At 38.1% G+C, this 13,098-nt stretch overlaps 1 protein-coding gene across 1 annotated transcript; it reads right to left on the bottom strand.

Annotated features, from left to right (window-relative positions):
- Nucleotides 1-406: 406 nt before the first annotated feature.
- On the bottom strand, nt 407-12,737 carry LOC116490106 (astacin-like metalloendopeptidase). The gene is made up of 11 exons (XM_032189020.1): nt 12,669-12,737; nt 12,488-12,516; nt 11,419-11,552; nt 9,859-9,976; nt 9,161-9,339; nt 5,923-6,004; nt 4,955-5,082; nt 3,097-3,212; nt 2,434-2,659; nt 1,230-1,348; nt 407-639 (listed from the first exon to the last, which is right to left on the bottom strand). The coding sequence occupies exons 1-11, from the start codon at nt 12,735-12,737 to the stop codon at nt 409-411; spliced, it is 1,431 nt and encodes a 476-aa protein (XP_032044911.1). The 3' UTR covers nt 407-408.
- Nucleotides 12,738-13,098: the final 361 nt, after the last annotated feature.

Here is a 13,098-nt window from a genome sequence, read left to right as displayed (position 1 = left end):
AAAAAAAAGCATAAAAAGCAAAGCATTACAGATCCTAGGAAAAAAAAGTTAGTGTCATTCAAGATATTCTTGGCTGCCTTCCTGGCACTAGAAAAGCAAATTACCATTTTATATGTGCTCTTCACAAAGGCATAATTGCAGTAAGAACATTTACTATATTTTAGCATCTTACAGTTTGGGAAGCCAAATTCTGTAGCCATATTCTCTTTTTTTTTTTTTTTTTTTTTTTTAAGGCAGTTCCGAACATTATAAGTTATTGAGAATTGGCTTACGTAGTTTGTTTTGCTATTCCATTTGGTCATGTAACAACAGCAATGGGATTACAATAACAAAAAGCTTAGAGACTCAGAAACAGTGACTAGTTGGTCTCTTTCAGTCTTCATTTTACATCTCCTGTTATGTACAGTACTACCTATGAAATGTGTAACTCATCTTGAATCCAGGCAACTCCCAAACTGTATCACTGTGAAATTCAACCAGCACAAAATTCCCAGTGGAAGTGAAGTCTGCAACCTTCTCTGTCCCACAGTAAGGGCCAACTGCAGGTGATGTAGGTTGGCTTCCATCATGTATGAGCAAATAGTCGTAGACACATCTGTCATTAACTTCCAGCTCAAAGAATAACATTTTAAGAGAGATCTGGAGAAAATACAACAAAAGCACTGTTTTCAGGTTATACCATTTTCTCTTACCTTTTGTAAGTAACAAGCAGAAATAGTTTAAATTCCTTATGTACAAGGTACTGCTTTCATTCTAATGTCTGCCACATCTTGATCTCATACTGTAATACAAATTAATACCAACTTGTTTGCTTAGTTCATCAGCATTTGGATTGAAAGGAAAAATGAGAGACAAGTATGATGCTTTTTTTATGCTTTAAATTCTTTTCTCAAGCAATACAAAAAACAACCTGTGCAATGTGCTGGTTTTATAGTAGGCACTCTTACCTAGAAATTATTCTTAGCAAAGCCAACAAAGTACAAACTAAATTCATAAAAGTCTCACATGTGTAAAGACTTTCCCTTGATGATCACCTCAAATCAAGACCCAGCATAAGGTCTTAAACTGAATTTGTTTTCAGATTTTCACTCTGAGAATGTCTCCTCCAAAAAAAAAATAAAAATCCACCAAAACACAACACACCATTGCAGCTGTTGTTCTCTAAGGCAAAAATAAATTCCATTAGAGAACACTACTGCAAACAGCAAAGGAATTAATCTGTGCCTTACCTTGTATCCTACTGGAGAACTGATAACCCAGAAACATGCTCGGTTTTTGGGGTATTTATTGGGATAATTTGGAGAGGTGATGACTCCATTTGAGTCTCTGAAAGTATCTCCACAATTCACTTAGTAGTAAAGGAGAAGAAACAGAAAGGCATGTTAACAAGTATTTTGACAGTAAAAGTAGTAAGCTTGCTTGTACTCTTTTGTATTTTCTTCAAGCCAAGAGCATGCTATTATGAAAATCTACTGCTGAAGTAGTTTATTTCTTTATGTTTGTATCAGCTGTATTAAAACAACAAAAAACTTTCCTGATAAAATAATTTGGGAGGACAGGGAACAGCTGAATCTAAAGCTATACTAGTTTTACAATGAAATGTTACCACATTACCATAGCATCCTAATGGGACTACCTTACAGCACTTCCAGAAAAGAATTAGGTTAAATATTTGAGATTGCATTATTGAGCTAGTTCTAATGCAATCTAGAAATTAGTCCATCAAGCTGAATGCAAAAAAGTAAAAAATGATACTAGAAATGTACATCTTCAATTTATGTTTTAAAAAGTTTGCAGTTTAAGTTGAAATAAGACAATAACAATACCCAGTTACTTGGTTCAATGCCTGAGACCTAAAATCATGTCGCAACACAACAGAATTTTATCCAGCAGTTCATAACACATTCTCATTCTTTTAAAACAGACACCCCTGAAGTGAATTCAGTAAGCACTGAGTGTCATGTGACATAACAAAAGCCTTTTATTTGGAAAGTGCAAGTTACCCAAAGTTAGGCTCTCTGGTTGCTTAAAACATCACAATAGCTTGAAAACCATATGGCCCACATCTTGACTTTACTTCTCACTGGTGCTATTTCTCATGGAGTTCTGCAGTCTTTTTGCTTGCATTGCTCCTATTAGTCATCACATTGTTTTTATTTAAATACATTATTATAAAGATGCAAGGAAGCCTAGCTCTGAGAAAAATTCGAGTGGGTATCAGGATTCCTAACATGACAACCATGCAATATCCTGTTTTGTCTCCTGCTAGCCTTCAGCCCCATCACTGCCTAATCCCTTGTGTTACTAATACCCACTGGGGATGTAAGGAAAAACATGGAAAAACCTGCTCTGGCATACATGCTTAAAGTTTCAGTTCTTCCATGCAAATACTATTAGTCTTGTTCTCCAAGTTCTGTAAAGGAGCGTTCATACCCCTGCTGTAGGAGGCTTTGAATCCTGTGGCCGTAACCGTCTCATCAGTTGCAAACTCTACCAGCATTGTAGATCCAGAAGCAACCACGGAAGGCAGCGGCCCCTTTCCACAGTATTTGTCCAGCAAGACAGGAGAATTCTTGCTGTTTCCATTGTAAACCTTTATATAGTCAGAAGAACAATCTGAGGAGGTTTGGAGATCAAAAGCCTCAAACTGCAGGAAAATCTTAAGAAACAAGAAAACAGATGTTGGTTTACTGCTATACACAGGGAAAGACTCAAACCGTCTAAATTACGAAGTGATCTAGGCATTTCTGTTAATTTCACTATCCACATATCACAGAAATTTGACTTTCTGTATAACGAGAACATAGAATTTCATCTAGTGTCCCTGCTACTGAGCCTCATAACAGATGTTTGACTATACTTTATTTTTAAAGAGTCACCTATTCCTAACTGGATAAAAATCAAGTTAAATAATATATCTGATGGTCTTATAAAAAGTCTTATGAAAATTGTTAAGACTTTGTTTTCATTTACTATGTTACAGAATAAATGTCTTGTTCCCTGAAAAGGACTCCTAGATGCTAGTCATAATAATAAAATAATGCTGTGTAGTCCTGACACTGTGGTTCAAACCTTCTTTCTCCTATTAAAAATTACCTTACTCCGACGAATGCGGATCAACCACAGGCAGTTGCTATTGTTTGGGTATGGGGATGGGTAATTGACAGAGGAGAACGAGCCTTTGGGTTTTGGCAACACGGAGCTACAGCAATCTGAAGGGAAGAACCAAACAATGCTGAAGAGAATGAAAACTGAACAAAAGTCTTCCAAAAGCATCGGACAACTCTCTTCAACGATCATCATCAGTTGAGATTGTAAAAAAAAATAAAATAAAATAAAATAAATGTACCTACTTTAAAAACTATTCAAAACCTGTGAGCAAACTAAAGCTACTTAAAAGGGTAATTAGCTGCTTCAGCTACTTTCTTTTTGAACAGGGCTTCACTCACACATTTCAGTTTACTACTAAGAGGCCTGGATCTTTCATGAACTTGCTTAACCTCAACCAATAGCAGTTTCAATTATATCAGTGCATAAATTCCTGTCAGCAAATGCTTGTGTATTCTTACATGTATGCAAATTCAAGCTTAAAGCCAGATTCTGTCAAAGCAGAGATAGGAATGCGCACTGGAGGAATACAGTAAAATAGCACTGAAGTCAGGCTAGAGAGTTATTGATTGTTATGCAAAGAATGATCTCATTTGTCTGTTGTCTTTCTATATATAGTCTTCATTAGTTCATTATTTAACTCTCCAAACTACAAATTATGAATAGATTACAAGCAACCATAGGAACTTATGACATCTTTCCCTTGCTCCGTACTTTCCCTGAGACAACTGGACTTTTGTCAGTTTCCACTTATGATAGTTTTTATTAATTTCTGTGGTTTTTGTTGGTTTTGGTTTATCTAGCTTTTCTTCCCAAATATACAGATTAATTATGTAATTACATAATAGTGGTATTGACATGCGATTCACCCCCAGCCCCACTATCAAGAATACGTTATGATGAATACAATTAAATACTTATTATTGCTAACTTTGAGACCATGACAGACACAAGTTGAAAAGTTGTCTTACTTATATTTCAACTGAGAAATCATCTCTGAGAGGGTTTCATCTATACCTAAATACTCAACTGAAGTAATGCTGATTCCTTCTGATTATTGATTATTTATCTGAGCTCTAACATAATTCAGAGCAGAATTTGGTATGCTAATATTCAGACAGTAATAGTGTTTCCTACTGTTCTGGTGAAAACCAATTGAATAACATCTCAAAAATGTTAAATACTATATAATTCAATTAGCCTATGCACTGGGAGTTGGTGCAAAAACTGTGCATTGCAGGGGAATGTTCAGTGGTTTACTTACATTGGTTTGTGCATCTCTGCTGAGGATTTCCTGCTCTAAAGGAATGTTAAGTATTTCTAGACCTTATGGTACCACAGTGATGAGTAACAAATTGATGGAGGCAAGGAAGTAGAAAACTACACAAAAAGCCAAGGGAATTCCCCTCAGACATGTTCTAATAAGCCATACTTCTAGCCCTACAGTCAGATTTTAATTGAAAGAAATCATAAATTCACTGGCACTACTGATGAATATGACTGAACTTTAATCATGGCTGTTGATCACTCATATGCTTTGCAACCTTCAGAGCTTTCCTGAAACAAGAATCTGACAGTTGGCTACCATGATCACTCATGGATTTTGCTTTTGTCAAAGGGCAGGGACTAGGTCAGCATAGCTCAATGACAGTGAATTACTGAAAGCAAATTTCCTTTTACAAGAAGGCTGTATCTTGGCCACAGAGACAATTCTGTTCCACATACATACCAGCACTCTTGTAGGGTTATGGGGAGATGTACTGTGGGCTGATTTCCTTTGGGGGATGTCTGATGGTGCCTACAGGCATCAGCCAGGTAAGGATGCACACTATCTTCCTGCACTTACTGCACTTGTAGAGCTTGTTGATTTTAGGCACGTCCAAGTTACTCAGCCCTTCTCTCTGTCCAATGGGTACTGAAGGGTTAGGGATGGGTACAATAGTTGGTTTCCCAGGAGTGCTGGAGAAGTCATACCTGTAGAAATAAGGTGCATTTCTAAATCACTTCTATTAAGCAGTGACTCACTGCATGATCATGTTGATGAACCACACAGAACTTCAATGGGAAGGGGCAAGAACCTTCTCTAAAATCAGTTAACCTTCCATGAAGAAAAACTGTGGTAACCATTTGGGCACAGCAATTGAAAGCAAGGAACAAAAAATGCATTGTCCTAAGAAGAGCTTTAACCAGTGCCCTGACAAAATGAACTGCATCCCATCTTCATGATTTAAGAGGCAGAAAATCAACAGTAGTTCTATCACAGTTGCTAATTATCTCCTATCTGTGAGTTCCTGCCTCCTGATAAACAAGTTTTATTTCACTGTCTTGTTCAGAAGTTGTTTCTTGTTAGTGCAAAATACAGAAGATACATGCTACAGGTTTGTATGTTATGGAATAAATGCAGCCTTGGTGTTTCTGGATAAATAATTTTCAAAAGGCTGCCTACATCTTAATGATGTAATTTTTTTTTCCTCTCTGCACCCAAATATTGTTGTCAAAATGATTTCATTTAGAAGTAACTAGTTACAGCCCATCATAGATTTTGGAACTGTTTTAGCTCAGTGACTCAGATGTTGTAATATAGCCATTTCAAAGACCTCTAGCAAGAGGCACTAGTACAGTGACAAAAAGCGTTGTTCTTTCATCTATCGATATCAACTTTGTTTTCCAGGAATACTGCTGCCAAAATATACTCTCGTAATTAGATCTATTAACTCAATTTTAAGTGAACAGCAAAAATCATTCCCTGCACAGAGTAATTCCTTCTCCCCACATCTGAGCACATCCTTTGAAAGGACACATCAAAAAACTTACGCGCCGTAGTGCATCACAGAAGAGTAGTCATAGGGAAGGCCCAGATTTTTGGACTTCACTTTTCCAAAGTTCCCTTGTTCCCCTGCAAGGTGAGAGAGCAATGTTTCAATCAGAACAATATTACTGCTGTCAGACACTGCCTGCTGTTATAATCAATATGACTGCTGTCAGACACCACCTGCTGTCATAAGACTAACTTAGGATACAAATCATCAAGTCATTACACACTTATTCTCACTGGATCTTGTGTCTTCCAAAACAACCAGAACTGTCTGAAGCCCATGGTAGCCTATTTCCACTGAATCTGGTAGGTTTCGGAATACAAACTGAGGCAAATAAATCAAAGTTTCAATATAATTGGCAAATCCAATTCCATTCTCCAAGGAAATGTATTAATCTTTCCACCTAATACATCTCTCCAACTTCTGATACAGAATGAGTGTGAGACCACAATAGAATGGTGTAACAGGCAAACCTGGTCCCTAAGTTATCAGCTGTGTTCTGGCTTTGTCTCTGGTCAGCAGACTCATCAGCAGTGACTACAGCCAAGTGACACGACTTACATGAAGCAAGGGCACTCAGTAAGATCAGTTAGAAGCATTCTATCCAAATACAGCTGCTGAGCACCTCATTACTTCATCTGCTTAGCCTTAAAAACCACCTGTAAGAAAGCATTACATTGGTACAGGACTGGGGCCCAGAGGCAGACTAGAATTCATTTCCCCTTGCATTAATTCTCTAGGTTAGGCACCAAAGCTAGTCATCAAGTCTCCCGGGACAGTCATGGGAGAGAGAAAGAAGCGCAGTCAGAGGGAGCTTCATCCCATTTTAATACAAAGGCACCTGTTTTCTCTCCATTGACTAGAGAGCATTTGAATTTCACCCTGGGTCTCTTGTCCATAAGACAGGTAATCAATATCAGAACAGAGAGCTGAATGCAGTCAGCTTAGCCTGGAGGTTGTATTCCCTAACCACTAAGCACTCCCTCCCAGTTCAACATCTGTACCTTCATTATTATAACTAGTGGTTTGTAAACAAACCATCTGGACAAGAGTTCAGCATTGGACACTTATCAGAAGATCATCCTATCTGACTCTTGAGTTTGCACAACTTGGCTGGCAAACTTGCAATCAGAGCCAGTCTCTTCCAGTAATATTCGTCAGTGCTGGTCCCAGTGAGGGCTAGGAAATGCAAAAAGAAACTTCAAAATCCTAAATTATACAAGATTTGTGAATAAACATGACTTTGGAGCTTTTCATAGCCCAAAAACCAAGTTAAAGCTCAAACTGGTTCTCATCAGCACTGGCTTTCCCTACTATTAGGTTTTTATCTCTGTTCCTCTTATCTACAATACTGATTCCAGAAGAGCACAGTGAAACATTTAAACATATGGCTACTGTTCAGTATGTATGTGCTTTGCTGAACTGTTTTATTTAAAAAGGTGTTAACACCAGCCCGGCTGGACAGAGGTGCTGCCAGCAAACCAGAATCTGCCTCATCACATGCTAGAGAGATCTAGTTGTCCAGACCTGCACAAATGTAGGAACGTAACCCATCTTCTCCACTAAAATCTACCTCTGCCAGCATCAGTGTGGTGATTCAGAAAACTGAAAAGGAAGCTCTGGCTGTAGGCTACGAGTACAGTTTTGTTCCCAAGAAGTTTGTGAAAAAACAAGCTGAGTTTCAAGTAGCTCAGTGGACAGTATTTTGACAAAACAGAGAATTAGGATGGCTTCCAAGGTGAATTGAGGGGTAAAAACAAACCCAAAACATCCATAGTAATGCAGTCTTAGCAAGAGAAAAGCAGATTATGTGGAAGAACTGAGAACCTACAGAACGCCTTGGGGTCTAGTTCTGCACCGAGGTCAGGGGAATCTGCCATCAGCACTGTTAGCAGCACATTTTTATGTTAGACTAGCAGCCTTTATGAACATGACTGTCTTTTGATTTCCCCTGCATATCTTTGCCTTTTTTTTCCCCTCCCAACAGGGCTTCTGCTGCACACACTGCATTCTGCCTCCCTTGTCACATCAGTCTTCTCAGCCCCTACTCCTGGTGAATGCTGTTAAAACACTGAAGATATTATCCCCCTTTTTGCATAGTCTTGTCTCCCTCTCGTTTTCCCCCCTTTCATCCTTTCAACAATACTGTGCCCAAATCAGAGCTTGGTTACATCTGTATACTTTAGGGATGATGACATCTGAACCTGTAGACTTCCTCCTGCAAAACTGGTGTAAGATTTTACTTATATCTTGTATCTTTGGTACAACTTTGTTTTTAACTCCTCTTTCCTAGCACATCCTCTACTTTTCAAAATGACACCCCCTTTTTATACAAGAGCAGCATAGAATTTATATCAAAATTATACTGTAACACTCAAGCTGAAACCTAAATAAAGAACAGTACAAATGGAATTCACTTAGGATATCATGGGAATAGCTGAAGAAAAAGTTTGGAGAACAGTGTGTTAGGAATTTGCAATAAAAACAATCAAGTTCCTTCTGGAGAAAATAGATATATTAAATTTTCTAATGCCAGCTGAAAATCTTATTTGCTGAAAAGACATTTTAGAATCTGTTATTCAATTGTCCAGTCTCATTTATTATTCTTTATTTTCTATAATTTATTAAATACGCTATTATTTTATTACAAATGCAAGTTGTCCAGCTTCTATAGCTTTCAGAAAAATGGTTCTTTCAATCCTTTCTTCCCCTGCTTTCATCCTCTGTATCACTTTCTCACTTTCCTTTCCCTAGGACATCCTACCATTCTTTTCCCTTCTTTCCTTAAAGCCAGGAGCTCTTTATATACCCCATTTTCTCAGTACATAGATTGTGGGCACACCCCCAAACTACTTCTTTTGCATTCCTCTCCCTAAATAACATTTCCCATGTTGCCCCTGCTACAAATTTACCAGTCCTGATTGCTCCTCATTGCTCCTTCTCATGACAGTGAGAAGGATTGTTTGCTCTTCAAGGAGAAAATATCAGTTCTTCCTTGTGTCACGCTGGTCCCAGAATTTCCCACATGCTGGTGGCTGCATGGGCTGTTATTCTCTCTCCATCAAGTCCTGTGTTCTCATCCACAATCTAGACTACATGCCTTCCTCTGACTGCTAATGCCAAAGCTTCTGCTGCAATTCAGCCAGCTGCTAATAATTATTTGCACTGCTATTCTCAGAAGTAACATTCACGTGTGTATCTCAAAGTGTTTTTCTCTTAAGATTTAATGGACCTACCTGCCATAATGTGTTCCCACACAATCTTGACAAACTTGTCCCGATCGCTCCGTGCCTGTTCATGGATGAAACCCAATGCGTGGTTCATTTCATGCTGAATTGCTCCTTTATCCATACAGCCGTTTTTCATCAGGCCGACTGCTTGACGTCCTCCAATTTTTCCAAAGTAAGACCAGCAGCTAAAAATAGGCAATCAATATTAGGCAATGGTTGCATTCAGCAAATACAAAGAAATACATATACTGACTAAACCACCAAGGGCCTCCAGATGTGCAGCCACAGAAAGGGACCCAAATAGTCACTGGTGTGAGATACCTTGCCTACTGAAAGCTGCCAAACGGAAACCACAGAGGGAGAAATAAAGTCTTTGTGATAAGTTTTAAAACAGTAAAATGACTTTATCAAACTTAGATGAAGCAATTCAAGTAGTTAAGCAAAGAACCTGAAAGAATTATACTTCTTTCTAAATTTTATCAAGAATTATATCCCATTATATTTAATTAAGTCCATGCACTTATTTCTGCAGCTTATTAAGTTATATAACTGCCAGTATAGCTAAAGAAAAATGAAAAACTGCACCTGCTCTCTCAATCTTGACTCTTAGGATAAAAAGAGCAATTACTCAAATTCAGACCAAAACAGAAAAGAAGCTGAGAGACCTTTTGGGTGCTTCCAAACCTTGGAGACAGGGAGCTTACCTCTGCCCATGTTCAACATACACATAGTCTGTTTCAGTAGTACGATTTACAAACTTGACACAGGTCAACGTGGAGACCTCTTGTAGAGCATCAGCAATCCAAGACCTCTCTGTCAATGCTAGAATGAGAAAGGGCCCAGGAAAGGTTTTCTGTTGTTAGTTAATCAAAAACAAGGTGCGTTAACAGGGTGCATTCCCCCAAATCTCTACAGCACTCTTTACATTTTTATCATACAAGTATAATCAGAAAAGCTGCACAGCTTTCAGAGATCTCCAAGTTGATTAGACTTTGAAGGGGTATGTAACAGTTGATAGAACTGTTAAGGTTGTTAGAGCCAGCCCTCAGCCTTCCACTGCAGCTAGCTATTGGGTGATGGAAAGCAGAAATCTGACATAGTTTTCTCTGTTTAGACAGAGCAGAAGAAAAAGTTTCAGATATAAATAATTGGATTAGAATATCCCAGATGAGCCATCTGACCTTAATTAAGCATGGAAAAAACAGCTTGTTTATCAGAGGTAATGAATGTCTGCCACACACCCCTTGAAACCATTTGAGACAGTGTTCGGAAGCTCAGAAGCTCACTGTTTCTATTCAGGTACCAAATATAGATGGGAGTGTTTATCTGCTTTTGAACGTTTTGGCTTCCTCAATTATGAATCATCTATGACTACCTTTTATCTTAATTTCCTCATCTTTAAAGCGTGGAGAGAGTGAGGCAGAGAGAATGACTGTTCCCTAACCACAAGGCCACGTGCTGCAGCGCTGGAAGCACACAGAGAGAGAGGCAACCTAGATAGGACTGGGCTTTCCTTACCCAAAATGAAAACACAAAGATCCCTTTCACCAGAATGGGAATCAGGCCCAGACTGTATTTTGTTTCCATACCAGTTTCCCTCAGAGATCTTTTTGAAAGGGTCTCTGTGAAAGCTTCACATGAGGAAGGTCCCAACAGGGGAGAGATGAAGGACGCACACAGCCAACGTGAAACTTTTGTGAACAAAATTTTCTAGATTAAGGCATGCTGCAGCCTTTTCTATTCAGACAAACCTATTGACTGACCCCAGAAAAAAAAATGAAAAAAAATATCTAAGGAGTTGTCCTTCATTTTTGCCTCCACAGGATTTCCAGTGCAGGAATGTTTATTTCTATGAGATATTTGAAAGAAAAATCGCAGTGTTCAATAAAGTGCTTCTAGTGGTAATTTCAAGAAACACACTCATAATGTGAACAAATTATATTTTTTCATCTATACTTGCTAAATGCCAAAGTGCATTGTAGCTAGCATTTGTAGCATTGAAACTAGTATTTGGAATTAAAATTAACTAACTGGTATTTATATAACAAGTACTGCCCAAGTAACCACATTTTAATGTTTATGCCTAAAATATTTGGAGTCTTTGCCACAATCGTGGGGCCAAGAGAATAGCAGAAGAGACGTGTTGCTAAGCTGACATTTGGACTAAGATTCCATTCAGTGCATGACACAAAACTATAAAATAACAGAACATACAGACCCGAAGATCAGTGCTAACTTTACAGCATCCATATGCATACACTTACAGAAATCAGAAGAGATGTTAACCGGAACCTTGACTAGTCCATCTTGTGACTTAGGCCATAAACAACTCTCACAGTTAATTGCACTGCGTTGTGCTCTTCTCAAGAGGATGTCTCCTTCATGCACAGCTATTTCACTCTCTGCCAGATGAAGAAAATGAACATGCAAGGCACTTAGAAGGCAAATAGAAGTACAAAAGGGAGATAAGAGGTATGCACCAACCAAGTTTTTGTATGTTTGAAAAATTTTTCCGCTGAAGCTTATTTTTCAGTCATTTGAAAAAGGAATAGTGAATTAAGACTGAGTCTAGCATACATATTGTGCTAAAACTGATCAGGCTTCCATTTTTTTCTGGATAAGAAAAACTGATATTAGTATAGGTGTCATAGTGCAGCTGTAATGAGAGCAGTGACTACATATATTTTAACTTAAGGAGCTTTGGGAGCCCTTCAGAGTGGAAGGCTGAGTACCATAAGTTATATATATTATATATAATGTTCTCTTCATTAGAGCTTGTGGAATTAAAGAAATCATAAGTGATCTCCGAAAAAAATGGGATGAATCATACGAAACAATAGGCTATTTCTATCATGCATATGGAATGCATGCTAGCTATTAATTTCCAGGTTAGCTGTTAATTTGACATAAGATATTGCAACGTGCTCATCAGTTCTGACTCTGAAATACCTGGCATATGTTTCTCACAGACAAGAGCATTGGTTATTATGCCAAAAATGTACAACGTCTTGGGTACAGCAGAGGGTGAAGTGACTTATGCCACATAGTAAATAAATCAAAGTCAGAAGTATTCTTGTTTGCTGAGGCTACATGTGGAAAAGAGCATTCCATATAATAATTACTCAATAATTCTTCTTAATTTCTTTATTGTGACAGTATAAAATAATCAAACTGACTGCAACTTTAAAACACATCTGAAATTTGTGAATTACTTTCCACTGATGCTGAAAAACATTTTCAAAGAGAAAAATACACAAAATAATGAGAATAAGGTATAGAGAAGCAACCCCCCACCAAAAACTGCTCTTATTTACAGAGTAATTACAGTTGAACTCACCTAAGTCATTGTTTCTTGTAGCTATCTGCAAAAGAAAAAGTATATCTTTTTACACATGCTTATCTCCATAGCAGAAAAATTCTATAATGCAGAGTCACAGCAGTAAAAATGTATAACTAATTTCAAGATAGCAACTGAGCAGCAGTAAGATCTTAGCATCTCAGAGCAGGGACACACCTGGACAGGTTTACTTAGTACGAAGTTACAGAGAAATGCTAATTGACTTGGCAGAAGAAAATACTTCATCTTCAAGTTTCTGAGATGATCTTCTCTGCTCTGCAGCTCAGTGCTCAAAGCTGTGGCTAGCTTACTTGGGACAAGTTTTATGGGAAAGCTGCTGTTAACAAGTGTAACAAAGTTAGACAACAAGTAGTAGTTCCACAAAATAAACAAGCTGCGGGACCTCAAGAGAATTGCCAGGCTCTCATTTCTTATTTATCTTCAGAGAAAACAGAGGAAGTGGAGCAATAGGAAAGAAAATCCAGCAACCTTGAAGTGACTCATCTTTAAGAAGAACCCATGAGCCGCTGCAAACTCCCTCACTGCTGACCTAGGGACAGGATATCTGGCAGCAGTCTGTTTACAGCAAAACTGAATGTCAAGGAAC

This window comes from Aythya fuligula, chromosome 5, assembly GCF_009819795.1.
Source record: "Aythya fuligula isolate bAytFul2 chromosome 5, bAytFul2.pri, whole genome shotgun sequence".
Taxonomy (NCBI): domain Eukaryota; kingdom Metazoa; phylum Chordata; class Aves; order Anseriformes; family Anatidae; genus Aythya; species Aythya fuligula.
The sequence above is the reverse complement of the archived record's forward strand: the minus strand, read 5'-3'. Positions and strand labels throughout refer to the sequence as shown.